This window comes from Penicillium solitum (genome assembly GCF_028829755.1).
Source record: "Penicillium solitum strain IBT 25940 chromosome Unknown utg000005l_segment0_segment0, whole genome shotgun sequence".
NCBI lineage: Eukaryota > Fungi > Ascomycota > Eurotiomycetes > Eurotiales > Aspergillaceae > Penicillium > Penicillium solitum.
Genome location: NW_027072125.1, coordinates 1,278 through 16,730, shown reverse-complemented (window position 1 = coordinate 16,730; position 15,453 = coordinate 1,278). Strand labels below are relative to the sequence as shown.

The 15,453-nt window shown below is 46.6% G+C and overlaps 6 protein-coding genes across 6 annotated transcripts; 5 read left to right on the top strand and 1 right to left on the bottom strand.

Annotated features, from left to right (window-relative positions):
- Positions 1–230: 230 nt before the first annotated feature.
- On the top strand, positions 231–696 carry N7455_007594 (uncharacterized protein; the record flags this gene model as incomplete). Its single annotated transcript, XM_065605672.1, is given in 2 exon segments — positions 231–446; positions 463–696. 2 exon segments carry the CDS (start codon positions 231–233, stop codon positions 694–696), a joined length of 450 nt encoding a protein of 149 aa, XP_065460621.1.
- A 1,382-nt stretch (positions 697–2,078) lies between these two features.
- Positions 2,079–2,709, top strand: N7455_007593 (uncharacterized protein; the record flags this gene model as incomplete). The annotated part of the gene is made up of 2 exons (XM_040958415.2): positions 2,079–2,132; positions 2,215–2,709. 2 exons carry the CDS (start codon positions 2,079–2,081, stop codon positions 2,707–2,709), a joined length of 549 nt encoding a protein of 182 aa, XP_040811042.2.
- Positions 2,710–4,592: 1,883 nt separating this feature from the next.
- On the top strand, positions 4,593–5,345 carry N7455_007592 (uncharacterized protein; the record flags this gene model as incomplete). Its single annotated transcript, XM_040958471.2, has 2 exons — positions 4,593–4,989; positions 5,077–5,345. 2 exons carry the CDS (start codon positions 4,593–4,595, stop codon positions 5,343–5,345), a joined length of 666 nt encoding a protein of 221 aa, XP_040811083.2.
- Positions 5,346–5,469: 124 nt separating this feature from the next.
- Positions 5,470–7,100, bottom strand: N7455_007591 (putative MFS transporter; the record flags this gene model as incomplete). Its single annotated transcript, XM_040958499.2, has 4 exons — positions 5,470–5,821; positions 5,873–6,517; positions 6,573–6,834; positions 6,896–7,100. The coding sequence occupies 4 exons, from the start codon at positions 7,098–7,100 to the stop codon at positions 5,470–5,472; spliced, it is 1,464 nt and encodes a 487-aa protein (XP_040811046.1).
- A 1,162-nt stretch (positions 7,101–8,262) lies between these two features.
- Positions 8,263–9,957, top strand: N7455_007590 (CRAL-TRIO domain-containing protein; the record flags this gene model as incomplete). Its single annotated transcript, XM_040958535.2, has 4 exons — positions 8,263–9,024; positions 9,080–9,121; positions 9,201–9,300; positions 9,419–9,957. The coding sequence occupies 4 exons, from the start codon at positions 8,263–8,265 to the stop codon at positions 9,955–9,957; spliced, it is 1,443 nt and encodes a 480-aa protein (XP_040811019.1).
- A 343-nt stretch (positions 9,958–10,300) lies between these two features.
- On the top strand, positions 10,301–12,503 carry N7455_007589 (uncharacterized protein; the record flags this gene model as incomplete). Its single annotated transcript, XM_040958533.2, has 4 exons — positions 10,301–11,216; positions 11,267–11,684; positions 11,738–12,026; positions 12,093–12,503. The coding sequence occupies 4 exons, from the start codon at positions 10,301–10,303 to the stop codon at positions 12,501–12,503; spliced, it is 2,034 nt and encodes a 677-aa protein (XP_040811040.2).
- Positions 12,504–15,453: the final 2,950 nt, after the last annotated feature.

The window sequence follows — 15,453 nt, the reverse complement described above, 5'->3', positions numbered from 1 at the left end:
TCTAACATAATCTGGAATCGAACTAGGTAGTTATCAGGTGGAACCCTCCAGAAGCTGAACTTTGGAATTCCTAAGGATCCCCACACACGCTAGTCCCATTGGGGTATGCAGTTATACACCCCTAATCTCCTTAATATGCCTCCATATCACCATGCCTAGCTCGTGAGTATCTGGTTTTATTCCAACTATCTCCATTCCCTCCCCCCACTCGCTCACCGCCAATCGCCGCAATGACTGTGTCATATCGCACCGCCATCACCATCGTTCAATTCATCTTTTTTGTCCCTTCCGCCATCTACGCCATTTGGCTCAGTTTCCACTGTGGCCTTAAAGCCGCAGGCACATGGCGATTTATCGCGACGCTTTCTTTGCTACGTGTAGCCGGTGGCATTTCCTACTTTGTGTCGTTAAGCAATCCTGGCCTTAATGTCATTGTATCCGTCGTCGTCTGTGAACTTTCAGGCTTGGCACCCCTCTGTCCTCATGGAGATTATTGCCATTACCATCATGTACACCACCGTATATTTCGCGCCGCTGCCGAAAGATGCAGCCGCGGAGCGCATTGCGGGTGCTGAGAGCGGTGACACTAACGAGTTGGCTGAGCGACGGACATCCTCATCACTCACTGCGATAGAGCTTGGGAGCGAGAGTCAAACTGCCCTTAAAGAAGAGAGCCGCAGGAGCAACGAACCTTAGGTGGCTTGGGCTTTAGCTAGCGGGGGTATATATTTTATGTCAGTTTAGAAGCCGACTATCTATCAAGGCGCATTTGTAATTAGGTTGGTATTTTTTTGCGTTTTATTCTTCACACTTGGTGCATTGTGTTCAGAAAAATGTATTTTGAACACAGAAGCAGTCATCGAATTGTGTGCATAGGGCGCTGATAGATTACTTCCCCCTCACTTCTGAATTTTCAATTATCTCACATTCATACTTACATACTATTTAGTCCTAGTAGCCATTCATTCATAGAGTATAACTCAATATTTGTTGGTTCTTTCTCGCTTTATTCAGTGCTATAACAGGCCTGTAAGGCGGCTTTCTGATCCGCTTGTCTTATTGGCAATCCACCCATACTCTGATTTATCTGCTTTACCGCGACCACTGTTTTATCTCACCACACCCTGATGCCTACATACGTAGGATACGCCTTGAAAGTTAAAGTTAACCTAATTTTGGGTAAACGATACATCCGATACAAGCTGACGGTGATGGTGTCTTCAGCCTAACCCACAACTTCTTATTATGTGTAAAGTTCTATACTCTCCGTTCATCAGATGATATTATTCTCTATTCCAAGGAATATAATGCATGATTTTTATTTATTTAGTCAACTTTTGGCCTCACATAAAAACGGGTTTCCGCCACTTACCTAGGTAGCGTTGATGTTAACCTGGTGATGGCCACTAAAGATAAAACTACCCCTTTACGCTACTGTATTTCGGCCTCCTTCGGTGGTCAGCCACCTGGGCAGGGTGGAGACAGTCCATCCATGGATCTTATTGTAGCCACACTCTGGGCACCCAATAAGCCTCCACTACTGCCCCACATTCCTTACGGCCCCTGCCGTTAAGGCTTGCTGTGCAGGTGACTCAAATGGGAAAGTGTGTATGACGATCATCGCTACTGCCATATTCTACTGCCACATTCTACTACCCCATGCGGTGCTATATGGTTTGCTGGTATTGCGTGCGAGTCTCCGTGCCTTAACAGGTTCGTGTTGCTCAGCGCTAGGCAGGCATACGTAGATAGGCAGAAGCTTGTTCGTTGCATGAGGTTTGAGTTATTCTGGAAAGGCGAACACACATTCCCTCTTGGGGGTCATGTTGGACGACTTTCGGCAAGGCTCTCGATTCACAGAAGCCCTGTCGCTACTCAGCCTGACTATCCTGAGCTCCGACTTACACAGATTCGGAAAGCATTGAGACGAAATAAGGTAGGATGGATCTATATAACATATAAGGCTGGGCACACAAGAATCAATCATATCAACCATCAATTGATTCAGAATTCGCCAGGCTTTTCCAAATCAACAAATCTCTCTCAGTTTCCGATTATTCACCTCAAATCAAATCAAAATGGCGGCTCCAGGAAATATCACCGTCGATGATCTCACTGGCCGGTGGAGCATGGTACGTACGACCTTGGAATACACAAGCCGCAAATACCTTCCTGCCCCAAATAAGCAAAAAAAAGGCTGACTCTTCACTCCAGAACCTTCAGCTATCGGACTCCTATGACTCCATCCTCAAAGTCCAGGGCGTTAACTGGCTCACCCGCAAGGCCCTCAACGTGGGCAGCATCACCATGACCATCAAGCAATATGCCGACGAGGCCGGCTTTACGCACCTCACCATTGACTCCAAGAGTGGATCCGGCCTACCAGGCTCCACCGAAAGCCGCCTTCTCAACAACGAGACCAGACACCCCAACCACCCGCTATTTGGTAAGATTACAGGCCGCACAGCCTGGGTCAACCTAGCCGACCTTCCATCCCCATGGCTCGCGGATGGCTGGGAGCAGGGCACTACTAGGGCCATCCTCATGACCACTGAGCACCTCGACATCGATGGCGTTACTTACCAGGCTGGTGGGTTCGAGCAGCTCAACGGCGAGCACCGCTATGTCCGCCATATCGAGGTTCGCAAGGGCGGCGAGGCCCTCAAGGCTAAGCTGGTCTATGACTACCTAGGCCCAGTAGAGGAGTAAGACGAGTGATTACTGTATGGTGTTTAGTAGCATGCAGGGTTAGCAGCAACCGTGCAGGGCATCTGACAACCAAACTGGAGTCGGAGTCCTGCGGGATTCTGGAAGGAATCGAGAGGCGCCGAGAATACATTCCGGCATGGATGGATGCGCATGCACTAGATTATGTGGATTAGACTTGAACCATGTAATGAATAGAAGGGATTCTATACTCCCAGCCTCCTGACCTGCCTGAGCTTTTGCCTAAAATTTGAACGGCGTAAGAGGCTGCTAGTAATTAGTAGATTTACAACACCGGGAGCTAAAGATGAAGTGGGGGCTAAATGCCGGGCCACGGGTAGAAGTTGAAGAGTGGCCACAGGGAAAAGATAGTTGCCATTTAATAGATAGTTGCCATTTAATTTAGAAGTTTCAAGAGGACAATAAACAAATAATTGACAACGTTCCACAATATTTCCTTAAGGAATGTATTGTATGCAGACGCACGTCGTGCAAACCGCAAACGTAAAGGCCCAATGTAAGCAAAGTGAATGAATACGGTGTTGCCCGAGGCTCCTAGAACTAGTTAGAAGATGTTTGTGTCTGGCAGAGGCAATATGTGATAGAGTGGTCATAGATTTTGGTCTTCTTTTCCTCCGTTTCTCCAATCTCCAAAACTCAGCCCCTGAACCTTCCAAGTTCGGAAGTTCAACCAAAACCTTAGTAAGCACCCACCGTTTCCAGCCCTGGAGAGCTACCCAAGTATCGCTGCCCTCCAGGGTTACCTACAAGGTATAGTTACATATGTAGTTGTAGGTAGTAGTTCTCATATACAATATATTATATAGGCTCATTTCATCCGTTGAATGTCATTGGAATGCCATTGCTGAGAATTATTTGGATTTTTCCAGAGTTATAAACTCTTTTATTTTCCCTACACCGACATTATCTTTGCAGGCTACATCTCCTAAGAAGCAACTTATACGGAGTGGTGCATTAGACGATGACATACCTTTGCCCTCATTTCCCCAAGGTCCTACCTGACGGTCTTACATAGATCTGATTCCCGGTAGTGAAACATTGGAGAATGTTTCACCCCCAATTCGCTTTTCGGGAAATGTCTCACCATCTTCCCCATCCAAAGCGATCAGCTTATATTAGCTGTGTCAGCAACAAAACTGGATATTGTACATGTTGTGTGTGATAGTTAACTAGTTAACTAACTAGTAAAGTAATCCCAAGATCGATGGGACATGAACAAACCCCACCGCTAACAGGGCCATATCTGTGCCATATCTGTGACAAGAAAATGAAATCCAGGTAACTGCAGTACAGTAGCGATGACAGGTTTGAACCTGCTATTAAATCGAGCACCCGAAGTGTTAGCATCACAAATAATAAAATAATATTGTCCAAGTCACACACACATCCCAACAATAATAACCTTGGAATACGAAGAGTGGGCTGCCCAACCCCGCCACGGGCGGGGGCCTTTGCTTCTTGGAAGTCTTCGGAAGTCTCAGGCATAACGCTATTTTTACACATTTGCCTGTTGATTCTTGTTTTTCGAGAAGGAAAAAAAAATAGGGCGTCCAATGACCCCATTTATCAGACGGTTGCAAGGTTACATGCGGAGAGTTACCTAGGTAACGTTATGAGCTGAGCCCTTTGTCTCTCTTTCGAGCTATCAGAAACCGCCCCACTAAGACTGGGCACACGTATGTGGGAGTAGAATTGTTTTCGAAATTCGATTGTTCTACATGGGACGACTTCAGCTGTAGTGAGACCTGCCGTGGTATAAAACCCAAGTTTGGCCCTGGACTCGGGTTCTGGAGTTTACAAGACCATATCTTACAGTCTTCACAGCCCCTGACAGCTTCTTTCGCTCTTGTTCAAATACTGCCAAAATGGATTTTATCCGAGTCATTGCGCTGTTCTCTTTCTTGTTCACTGCTGTCGTGGCATTCCCCCAGCAGACTGCCGCGGGTACAACAACCGCAATTCCGGCGACAATCACCAAGGCTGCGTCGCTCAGCTGCTCGGACGGCCAGACCGCTGTCTATACGACAGATTGTACGATGGGAACTCCTACATCGTACTGCGCTAGACCGGAGCCCCCCATCCAGTGCTCGGAGGGGTACTTCCCCTCGGTTTGGCACCCAGGTCATTGCATGGAGCAGTCGACCTGTTTTCCCGTTGATGCGTCCTGGATCACGACTGAGTGCTCGCATGGGGCAATTCCTTGGACAACCTCGACCTTGTATGAAGGCACCTTGGCAGGAGGAGAGTCGACTATTATCAGTGGTAAGTCCCTTCCGATCCATGATCCTTGTTCTTGTTCAATTTGTCCAGCACTAGACAATAAAGCTAATATACCTGATATTTTTAAAGCTGTTTCCTGCTCCTGTGCCAGGGACCAATGGTATAGCATGACCATTCTCCCAGGCGCATCCACCGTCGACACTTTTTGCATGCCTTCAAGCTCCTGTCCAGCAGGCATGACAACCTCAGTCTCGACCAACACTTACTGCGCAACGGCGCCGGCAAGTGTGTGTTCAGATATTCCCTTGGAGACCAACTATTGCAAGTGCGAGTCCGTAGCGCAGACACCCGTATATCCCGACTCTGTTGGGGCGGCTCCAACCGGATGTAGATATTGATCAAAGAGAGAATGGTTCTTTGCCTAAAGGGCTATTGGTCACAGTTAGATGATGATCTTGACCTCGAGAACGGGAGACGAATCCTGCCTCGGAAATTAAATGTATATATCTATTGAATAATCTCTTAATAAAACCAGCGGAAGTCATCGCAAGCAGGCCCATCCTTGAGATATTCTGTAGGGATATCCCTTGCCTTAATGTGAACACCTTGCAATCGGTCCCTTTTCTTATTATCCGCCATCATCCAAAGCCCAAGACAGAGTGTCAAGACAATACCAACCCCGCCAAATGAGGCTGTGGTGATTAAGGCAGGAAGATATTTGGGTGCATCCTGCTTTCGAAAGATGTTCGAGCTGACAACCCCCATCAAGTTCGCCAATGGGACTGCAATACTCGTCAATACCACACGACGCCCTTCATTGGCAGTGTTGTTGTTATACCAAGTGTCGAGAAGAACGGAAGGCGCAGAGGTCCCCCTATATAAACTTGTCAGCTTCTATCCCATGAGTGAAGGGGGCTGAACCAACCAAGTCATCAGAAATGAAGCAAAGTAGGCTACATTTATATCGTGCTCAACATCGATAGTCGCATAGATCACGAACCCCACGAAGGTGAATAAAAAGCCGAGTGCGATGAATGGGAATCTCCACCTCGTCCAGTCACTACTGAATGCCAGGATGAGGAGAACTACAGCGCCTGAGATGTTGGGAGCCACGGTGAATAGGTTGGTTTTCACGGTACTATATCCAAGGCGCTGGATTATCACTGGAAGGAATAGCTGAACAGCTTGCAGAGGAACACCCAGGCAAACTTGAATTCCCAAGATAACCCAACTAGTTCCGTGTTTAAACACCTTGAACGCATCGCGGATGTCGAGCTTTTCATTGACCACAGAAGAACTATCAATTTGCAAACGAAGGTATGCAAGTTCTTTCTCTTCGGGTGTCAGAAAGCTTGCCTCTGAGGCCGACCGAGGTAGATACCACAGTGCGAAGAGCGCGAAGAGAACAGTCCCTGCGCCTTCGATCAAAAAGAGATACCTCCAAGGCGCCAAAGGTCCCGTGTGGATGCGGAAAATTCCAAATGCCAGCAATCCAGAGAAGGCAGAGGCGATGGTTTGAGCCGCGTAGAAAATGGCGAGTCGGCGAGCTAGCTCACCCCGGCGATAGAAGCTAGGTTTGAATTAGAGATGATGCAATTTCAAAAACTTTGAAAGGATGGGCTTACGTCGTTTGGTAATAGATCACCAACGGGAAAAAAGCGCTCTCTGCCATACCCAAAAACCACCTAATGGCGAAGAGACCGCTAAAGTTGTAAACTGCGACAACAAGAATTGTGCAAACGCCAAAGGCGAGCATCATGCATGGTAGCACAATGTTCGGTCCATATTTCTTTCCCAAAAGACCGAGAAAAGGTGCAGTCAACACGTAAGGGACAAAAAAGATGCTAAGAAGAAGATTATATTGATTGCCCTTGAGGGAGAGTGTTTCTGTCATTGTCATTCATGTCAATGTGGTACTCGTCAGTTATCAATCCCAGTGACGGCGTACCTTCAAGTCCAGCTGTCTTCGCGTTTCCCAAATTGGATTTGTCCAGGCTGTTGAAAAGATACATGATGGCTAACACAGGAAGTAGCCGAAGATCAAACTTCCATACTAATGCTCGCTCTGCTCGAGGGTCGATGTCCACGCTCGCGATAGTGACTGGTACATCTTGTTTTGAAGGCAGGTGACTTGATTCGAAGTCGGTAGACATGGCTCCAAGCACAAATGAATGTAATGATTCCAATATAACGATATCTAGTCTATTTAAAAGGATGTTGGGGGGGGGGGGGGGGGGGGTATATACCATCACCTCCATAGTTCTATATCGATAAGCATTCCACAGATGACACAAAAGATAACAAATCCAAGCTTAAACAACATAGTTGTCTTGGCACTTCTTGGCTGATAAGCAACGGAGACGGCACATTCCCTATCTCTTGATGACACACGGAAAATGCGTTATAATTGGAGTAGAATATCCATGGATGGACAGAGTACGAAGTACCAGTACTAGGGTCGGGATCTTACGGCTTCACTATGGAGTACAGTTGACATTATAAGATTGAGTTCTTGTGTAATACAAGTTATAGGAACATTATTGGAGGAAACATAAAATGCCGATCTCGTCGAACAGTAGATACACGCCTGCACTGTGTTCAACTTATGGAATTTGTCTACATATGTACGGAGTACATCGAGAGAACAAGGCAATGATGGAAACGCACGTTTTAGTACCTGCGACCGGGTCACAATCTTTGAAAGTGATTTTATTCGAGGCCGTGACACATCGTTATCAGAGTGAAGATCATATTCCATTCATGGAATAGTATTGGAGTACTCCGTAGGTGTACTCCGTACGGAGTAGTCAACCCCATTTCCCCGCCCATTATTATACTTAAGAGGGGTCGGTTTATGTGAGTTGGTACATTATTATTCTAATATGATTCTAATATTTTATTTGATTTCTCTGAATTCTCCGGTGAGACTCCAAATCCCAAAACTCGCCCTTTTACATGTGTATCGTAGGGGGAATAGGGGGAACTTATGGGCTATATAGTAAATTCCATTGCAGTCATCACTATGAATGCACTGTGATTTGACAGAACTCCAGAAGGAATGAGCAAATAGGTCCCATCCCCCAGTTTCTGGGGACCGAGGCAGAGTCTGGGGTATGAGGGGTTTCATGTGGATTTCCGATGATCATCTACTTTGTACGCGCTAGTTTGACTAGATTTTATCACTTCCACCATCAATGCTCTTTTGGTCTTTTAGGATGTTCGTAAACACCACAGCATACTTCCCAATTTAAACTCGTCCTTCAATCTCAACTTTGATCCATTCATTACAGGTCACGTCCGAACCTCCCAAGAAAAATGGCTGCCGATGGTCCCAAACCCGGCTTCTTGGGCAACCTCAACAAGGACCAAGAAGCGAAGTTACAAAGGCTTTGGTCAGTCCTACTCAAGGCAGGTCAAATATCCCTAACCAACGAACCTATCAATGCCTTCGCCGAGGAGCCTTGGAGTCCAACCCAACCCCAGAGACGGCTGTCGCTTCTTGGCCGTACACAGAGCAACGTCTCCGAAAACGCCATGCCGACACCGAATACACCATATCACCAAAACATTATGAAATATCTAGGAGAAATGGGGGCTGGTGTTGCTGAATCCAGCGCAATCAAAAAGGCCCTCTCGGAGATCACACCCATTGAGCTTCGGACGGGGGTACTTGACACTCTTAAACACGACCACCCCGATGGCGTGCTTTTACGTTTCCTCCGTGCTCGCAAATGGGATGTGCCCAAGTCATTTGCCATGATGATGGAAGCAGTCGTTTGGCGATTAAAGGAAATGCACGTAGACGAAGATGTGATGGCAAAGGGAGAGTTACATGCCCTCAAGCAGACCCAAAACAAATCCAGCATAAGTGAACGGAAAGCCGGAAATGACTTCATGTCTCAGATGCGCATGGGAAAGAGTTATGTGCATGGTATTGATAGGGCTGGTCGTCCAATTGTGGTGGTGCGAGTCCGCTTACACAAGCCTGGGGCTCAGAGTGAAGAATCTTTGGAGCGACATATTGTCCATCTGATTGAATCGGTCCGACTTACAATGGCTCCTCCGGTTGAGACGGCAGTATGTATGTTGCTTTTGACAGCGAGGTAAAACGGTGTCACTGACTCTAGGTTAGGCTGTTCTATTTGATATGACCGGCTTTGGGCTGTCCAATATGGTATGCTATTGTTTTCGGTCCACGCACTATCACCGTCATTCCTTTATCTTTACATGGCTAACGCTTTCTTTGGGGACAGGAATATCCACCTGTCAAATTTATTCTCAGATGTTTCGAAGCTAACTATCCCGAATGTTTGGGAATTATGCTTATTCATAATGCCCCGCGGGCTTTCTCAGGTCAGTCAATCAATGACAATCATTTTGATCGAGGCCAAGGTTACCATATCTGGCTTATCTATCTTCTCTTTTTTTTTTTTTTTTTGATCTTTTGGAACTCACCATTTCCATATTCTAGGGATTTGGCGACTCATTCGAGGGTTGATGGATCCCGAAATTGCGGCCAAGGTTGAGTTCACAAATAGTGTCACCGACCTCGAGAAGTTCATCCCCCGTGGTCAAATCGCGGAAGAGATGGGCGGCGACGAGAAATGGTCATATAAATACATTGAGCCCAGTTCTACCGAAAACTCAAAGATGGATAATACTACGATACGGGACGCCCTGAAACGCGAGCGACAAGCTATCAATGAAGAGTTCTTGGCTGCTACATCTCAATGGATCAATGCGACTAAATCAGAGGACATGACGAAGCTCCATTCCAGCGAAAGCGAAAGAGCTTATCTAGCTGAGCGACTGCGCGTCAACTACTGGAAACTTGATCCCTATGCTCGGGCCCGTCTTCTCCTAGACCGAACAAACGTCATTCGGGATGGTGGCAAGATTGAATTTTACCCTAAGACAGCTTCTGTGGACAGTGACGTTGAAATAACCAAGGCATTGGACGTGAAACATTTAGAGCGGGTTGGTGATGCTGCTCTCGTCATGCTATCGTAGATATACATTTCTAAAACCTGGTGTTATACGGTTACCATTGAGATTTTCACAAGTCCAGTCGGCCATTTATGCGGCCTCTTCATGTCCGTTTGCTAGATTTGAGTTTATATCCCTCTCTTAGATATCTTCTCCGCTTCTTAGTGTAGTTAACTATGCAGTTAGTAGTTAGTTACATAGTGCGTTGTACCCCTGGGGGGCCCGACACGAACCTTAGTCATCCAACTCCGAGTTCCGAGGACCGAGCTCCGACACCTACATCCATGAATACATGTAGGTAACACTTCAACTACTTCCAAGTTTGTCTTTTGACTGCCATCCCCTGATCATATCAGGTTCCGGTACAATGGCGACCCCCCGCCGCAATGGTCAATTATCATCCTGCGAGCCATGTCGTACCTCAAAGTTGCGATGCGATCATGCAAGTCCCATCTGTGGACGATGCGAGCGCCGCAATCTCCATTGTACCTATCACCCGGCACCATTGACGCAGACTCTCACTGGGATACGCCCCAAAAAGAAGCGCCGTGTTGTTTGCGAATCAGATCACCCTACTAACGTCAATCGACTACACAATGAGAACGATATATGGACTCGGAAAAAAGCATCAGTCTCGACCCCTGGATTTTTGGGGCAAACTAGCTACTTCGATGCGTTTACAGATACGAGAACTGGACTCGTCGTAGGAAATCCATACGTCACAGGTCATGATGATTTTCCTGTTGACCAAAAGCGGATCAATCTCGGTGCTCGGGTCTTAGCCCTTCTAGAGAACCTCCCATTTTATAGGGAAGTGGTCACCGCTCGATTCAAGATATGGACTGGATGGAGTCTTGGCTGGCCAGTCACGAACATGGTTTTCACTCTCGCCGAAAAGATGTGGAACTCCGTAGAAACTGAGGGCATGGACACAAACCAACGAGCTTTCTTCTTGTCGAAAAGACTTTTTGAAACACATAACCGGGCACTTGAGGTGCACCCTTCAATGACCTGGGAGGACTTCCAGTCCGCTGCTGCCGGGAGATGGGAGTTAATTGGGCTACTATTTACTCTGACAGGCCTAGCCACGGACTGGGTCCCTCACAGTGACCGCATCTTCATGCGTCCAAATATGATGGATCCGAAGAGTCTCGCCATAACTGCTACCGCTGTGGGAGACATATGCCTTCAGTTCTGCGATAGCACTGGAATTGTGAATGATATTGTGGCCTGGCTTCTACTGCATCATACCACGCTTTTGGCAGTAGTCTATGGTGAAAGTGGTCTGTTATTCCATTCTTTGCCTGCCAACGTTGCCTAACGGAGTTCCTAGACTTTCGACCGTGGAGAAAGTTGGGAGAGTTATCGACAACGGTGTTTGCGCTCGGGCTTCATCAAGATTCTAGCGGAAAGGCTCCGTTCTTTCTTTCTGAGATGCGAAAAAGAACTATGGTCGCGGCGTATTCAATGGACAAAGTGCTTGCCACTTTCCTGGGTCGCCCACCGCTCATAAGCTGGCGCTATTGTGATATCCAAATGCCACTTGACTTGAGCGTTGAGGAGATATTCGCCGATCCAGTTGTCCGTGATGCGGCAATCGCTCGACTGGATGAAACAGACGGATGGAATTTGGAGTCAAGCTTGGCGAAGGGTACGTGGCCTCGAATTGCCTTGATTACTAGCGTTCTCCGTGAGAAGGTCTTGGAACTTTCACTGAGTTGGCAACTCGAGAATCTCAGCCAGAGGGTAGAGTACACTAACGGTTCAATTCCTACCACACCTAGGACATAGCTGACGTTTGCAGGGAGCTTTCACGCGAATCCCGTCAATTAAGACAGGGACTACCAGAATACCTCCGTTGGAAACCTGATATTGACGTGGCAGTCGTTTCCAGAGTAGAATATGACATCCTTTTCGATGTTCATATAGAGTTTCTCTACAACGATTTCCTGCTCTATCGGACCCTAGGGAAACGTACCCAGACACAGCCTGAGGCAATCATTGACATCGCTCGAGAGATACTCAAAGCATTGGTCATTATGATTTCCGAGAAAATTCGCTCTGGGCATCCCATCAAAGATACTGGGTTCAATGTAAGTGGAGCATATCTTGGATTGTGGGCGAAAAGCCGAAAAGCCTAAATCTCTAATGGCCATTAGGTATGCTTACCGGGTCTTCCCTCTGCGGGTGTTCTCTGTGCAGAATTACTTCGCCGATCCCGATCGACAGTGGTAAGCTCTACACTGGAGTTTCCTCGTTCGGAAATCATCCAAAATTTGACCCTTTTCGCGGCACATCTGGACACCATCGTTAAGCCCCATGACGGTAACTACCGTGTCGCACAGCAGGGTCAGAAAGCAATCCGCCATGTCTTGGACCAAGTTCTCTCCGTTGATGGTCATGGTCTCTCCTCTGTCGTGGAAGACACCGGAACGAATGACAAATTGATTGATGATTCCAGCTTGCTCGACGGTGTGAATTTCGACGATCATGACTTATTTCTCGGTTGGCTTGATGGCAATATGCAGCACATGTCCGACTCTTGGCTGGCATGGGTCAATTTTACCTAAATGTTGTCAAGCATTAGCTACATTCCCATTTAAACAAATAATTCATGGCATAGCTGTACAATTTCGAACATTGTAGATACATAAGCTGCTGCGTGGCCCCAGGCCTTCCAGCGGGAACCTCATGGGTGACATGTTAGGTAAGCATCTTCGGGGAATTGATAGGGACACCCCAACTTTTGTAAGGACACCCCATATTATGTAATTTGAATTATTAGATAATATAAAATATCATGTGATCTGTATCTGAAATACCCTTATTCTCTCCATTATTTACACAGTACACGACCTTCGTGTATGCCCAACTATACCGCATGCAGTACATTTTGATGGTGCTTTTTTCCTCTTCTGTATAGGCTCTTCAACTTTCTTTTGCTCTATCTCATCCCGCTTACGCTTCTTAGGCTTCGGCAATGGAACCAGGGGCTCTAAGAGTGGAAGATGCTCTAATATGTCCTGTATCACTAGACTGCGACATCGCCCATGGACGGGCGGGTGGGCATTGCCCACGGGCCTTATGTAAGCGGGAAATGGGCCCTATGGATAGGCCCATGGACGGGCCCTACCCTTAGGGCCCACGGGCCGTGGGCGTCGTGGGTGCCCGTGGGCCTTTTTAGTAAGCAAAATAGCGTAGCACGTGATTTTTATGGACAGATTTCAAAATATTTCAACTAAATTTGTATTTTTTACGTATTTACAATCATAATTCCGGATTTTTAATAAGATATATATAAATAAATATACTATAATTTACTATATATCTAATTTTTATATATATTTAAGACAACTTTATATAGAGGTGGGCGTTATGGGCATGCCCACGATGGGCATGCCCGTGGGCTGTGGGCGTTATGGACGGGCACTGGAAAATCCAAATAGCCCACCGCCCACCGTGGACGGGCGATGGGCACCTAGGAGGTGCCCATGGACGGGCGATGTCGCAGTCTATGTATCACTAAGGCCAATTCGCCAGAACGGGTGGATATCTGATAATGGAATAGCTGCATTACCCTCTAGTAAAGTAGCAATCTGATGTGCGCAAGGTAGACCCATCGTTCTTGAGAATGTATTTGTACAGGGAGGTATAGGAGCTATTTCTGTAGCTCTTTTAGCCTTTGAAACTTGCTCACTAATTCGTCGGATTGAATATCGAGAGGTCCTAGTCATAATATTAGTATAAAGCTGTTGTGATAGTACTATTACCTTTTCAATTTGATCTCTTATAAGGTCATATTCAAGCGTAGCATGTTGGGCTTGTAAAGCTTGTGAAATCCTTTCAAATACAAGTAACATATCCCCTGTTGAAGCTCCTATATGCTTTTTTAAAAAGGCATGCGAGCTAGACTTCCGCAGAGCCCATAAAGCCCAAAGCCCAACCCAGCCCAACCCCCAAATGGGTTGGGTTTGGGCCCAATTCTCGGGCCCACCGATGGGCCGTGGGCCTATAGTAAGGGCCCATGAGGCTTTTGGGGGGGCCCATTGGGCCCCAAACAGTGCAAACATGCCAATTCTTGGCATTTGCATAAGTGATGTAGAATTTCCTAGTATTTTTGAGTATTCAAATTACCGTCTGAGGCCCCAATTGACTGAGTTCTCATGAGAATCGACTGAATTCACTGTTTAATGAGATTGATAAGATCAACTGACGAGATCGATCGATTAGATATTAGTGGAGGTTAAACTATCTACATGGATCTAATAACGTTCATACAAATCATCCTCAACATGCTTCCTCTTCCTCCCCGATGTCCGTACCTGAGACGGTGCAGCAGTGAATCTGATAGTAGCATCGTCATCGTCAACCCCATCGTCATCGTCATCGTCAACATCGATCAGATCCCCAGACCCAGAACCAGGTCCATCACCCTGCTCTTCGGTGTCACTAATCTCTTCAGTATCGACATCATTCGGTTTCTCAACACTTTGTTCTCTCAACACGTCAATCTCATCAGATAAGAGGTCTTCTGCTACCTCCTTTGCCTCCTAGACATTAAGGTCAAACCTTGATGTGCAGAGGAATAGCATCAGCTCTTCAATAGTATCAGAATTCAGTTAACCGCGGCGATAGTGGCAGATATCTCGTGTAGTGTTGAAGAGACGTTCTACCCCAGCGCCCGTTGCGGGGATTGCAAGGACATCCCTTACAAGTGCAGTAATAGCTGGAAAACGGTATTGATTCTCTCTCTAAAAGGAGAGCGGTTCTGAATCAGTCACATCTATATGAAATTAGTATCAAGTGGAGAGATAGCTATAGAGATAAATATGGAGATAGTTATGGAGATGAATATAGAGATGGCTACGATATGAATAGAATAGTTCAACTTACTACCGTCAAGATACTGCGTCATCTCATTATCTATGACTGGGCCTAGCGTTGATTTAGAGTGAGGCTTCTGTTTTCGAGCCAGGTTACGAAGCAGTGATCTTGATGCCGATCCAGAGGAAGGCCCTTGTGGGCCTTAGGCACTAGTAAGACGTTCCTGGATAGGAGTGAGGGCATCTCGGAACGCTACTCGATACTGATCACGGAGTTCTTTGGCATCCACCCAGTCGTTAGAAAGAAAGAACTGGAATCTACTATCTGGTGATAGCATCGTACAAACCGCATAGATATACCCGCGCATTGTATCAGTCTCTTTGTAGTAGTCACGTAATTTAGCATGGCTAGCTTCGAGAGAGCTGAGTATCTGCTGTTTCCAAAGGACCCTCTTTCGCCGTAGCTACGTCATTGATTTCTCAAGATACTCAAAGAGCCTATTGTAGATCAGAAAGACAAGATGCGATGTCACCTCTCGGCTCTTTAAAAGGGCAAGGGTAAAATCAAAGAACGGCTTAGTGAGATATAGAAGGTAGTCAATTTGGCGCCATTGATCATCATTAAGTGCGAAGTCTTTGCAGTTAAACTGATCATAGTACTTTATGATGAAGACGCGGAGTCTTTTTGCCCGGCGTA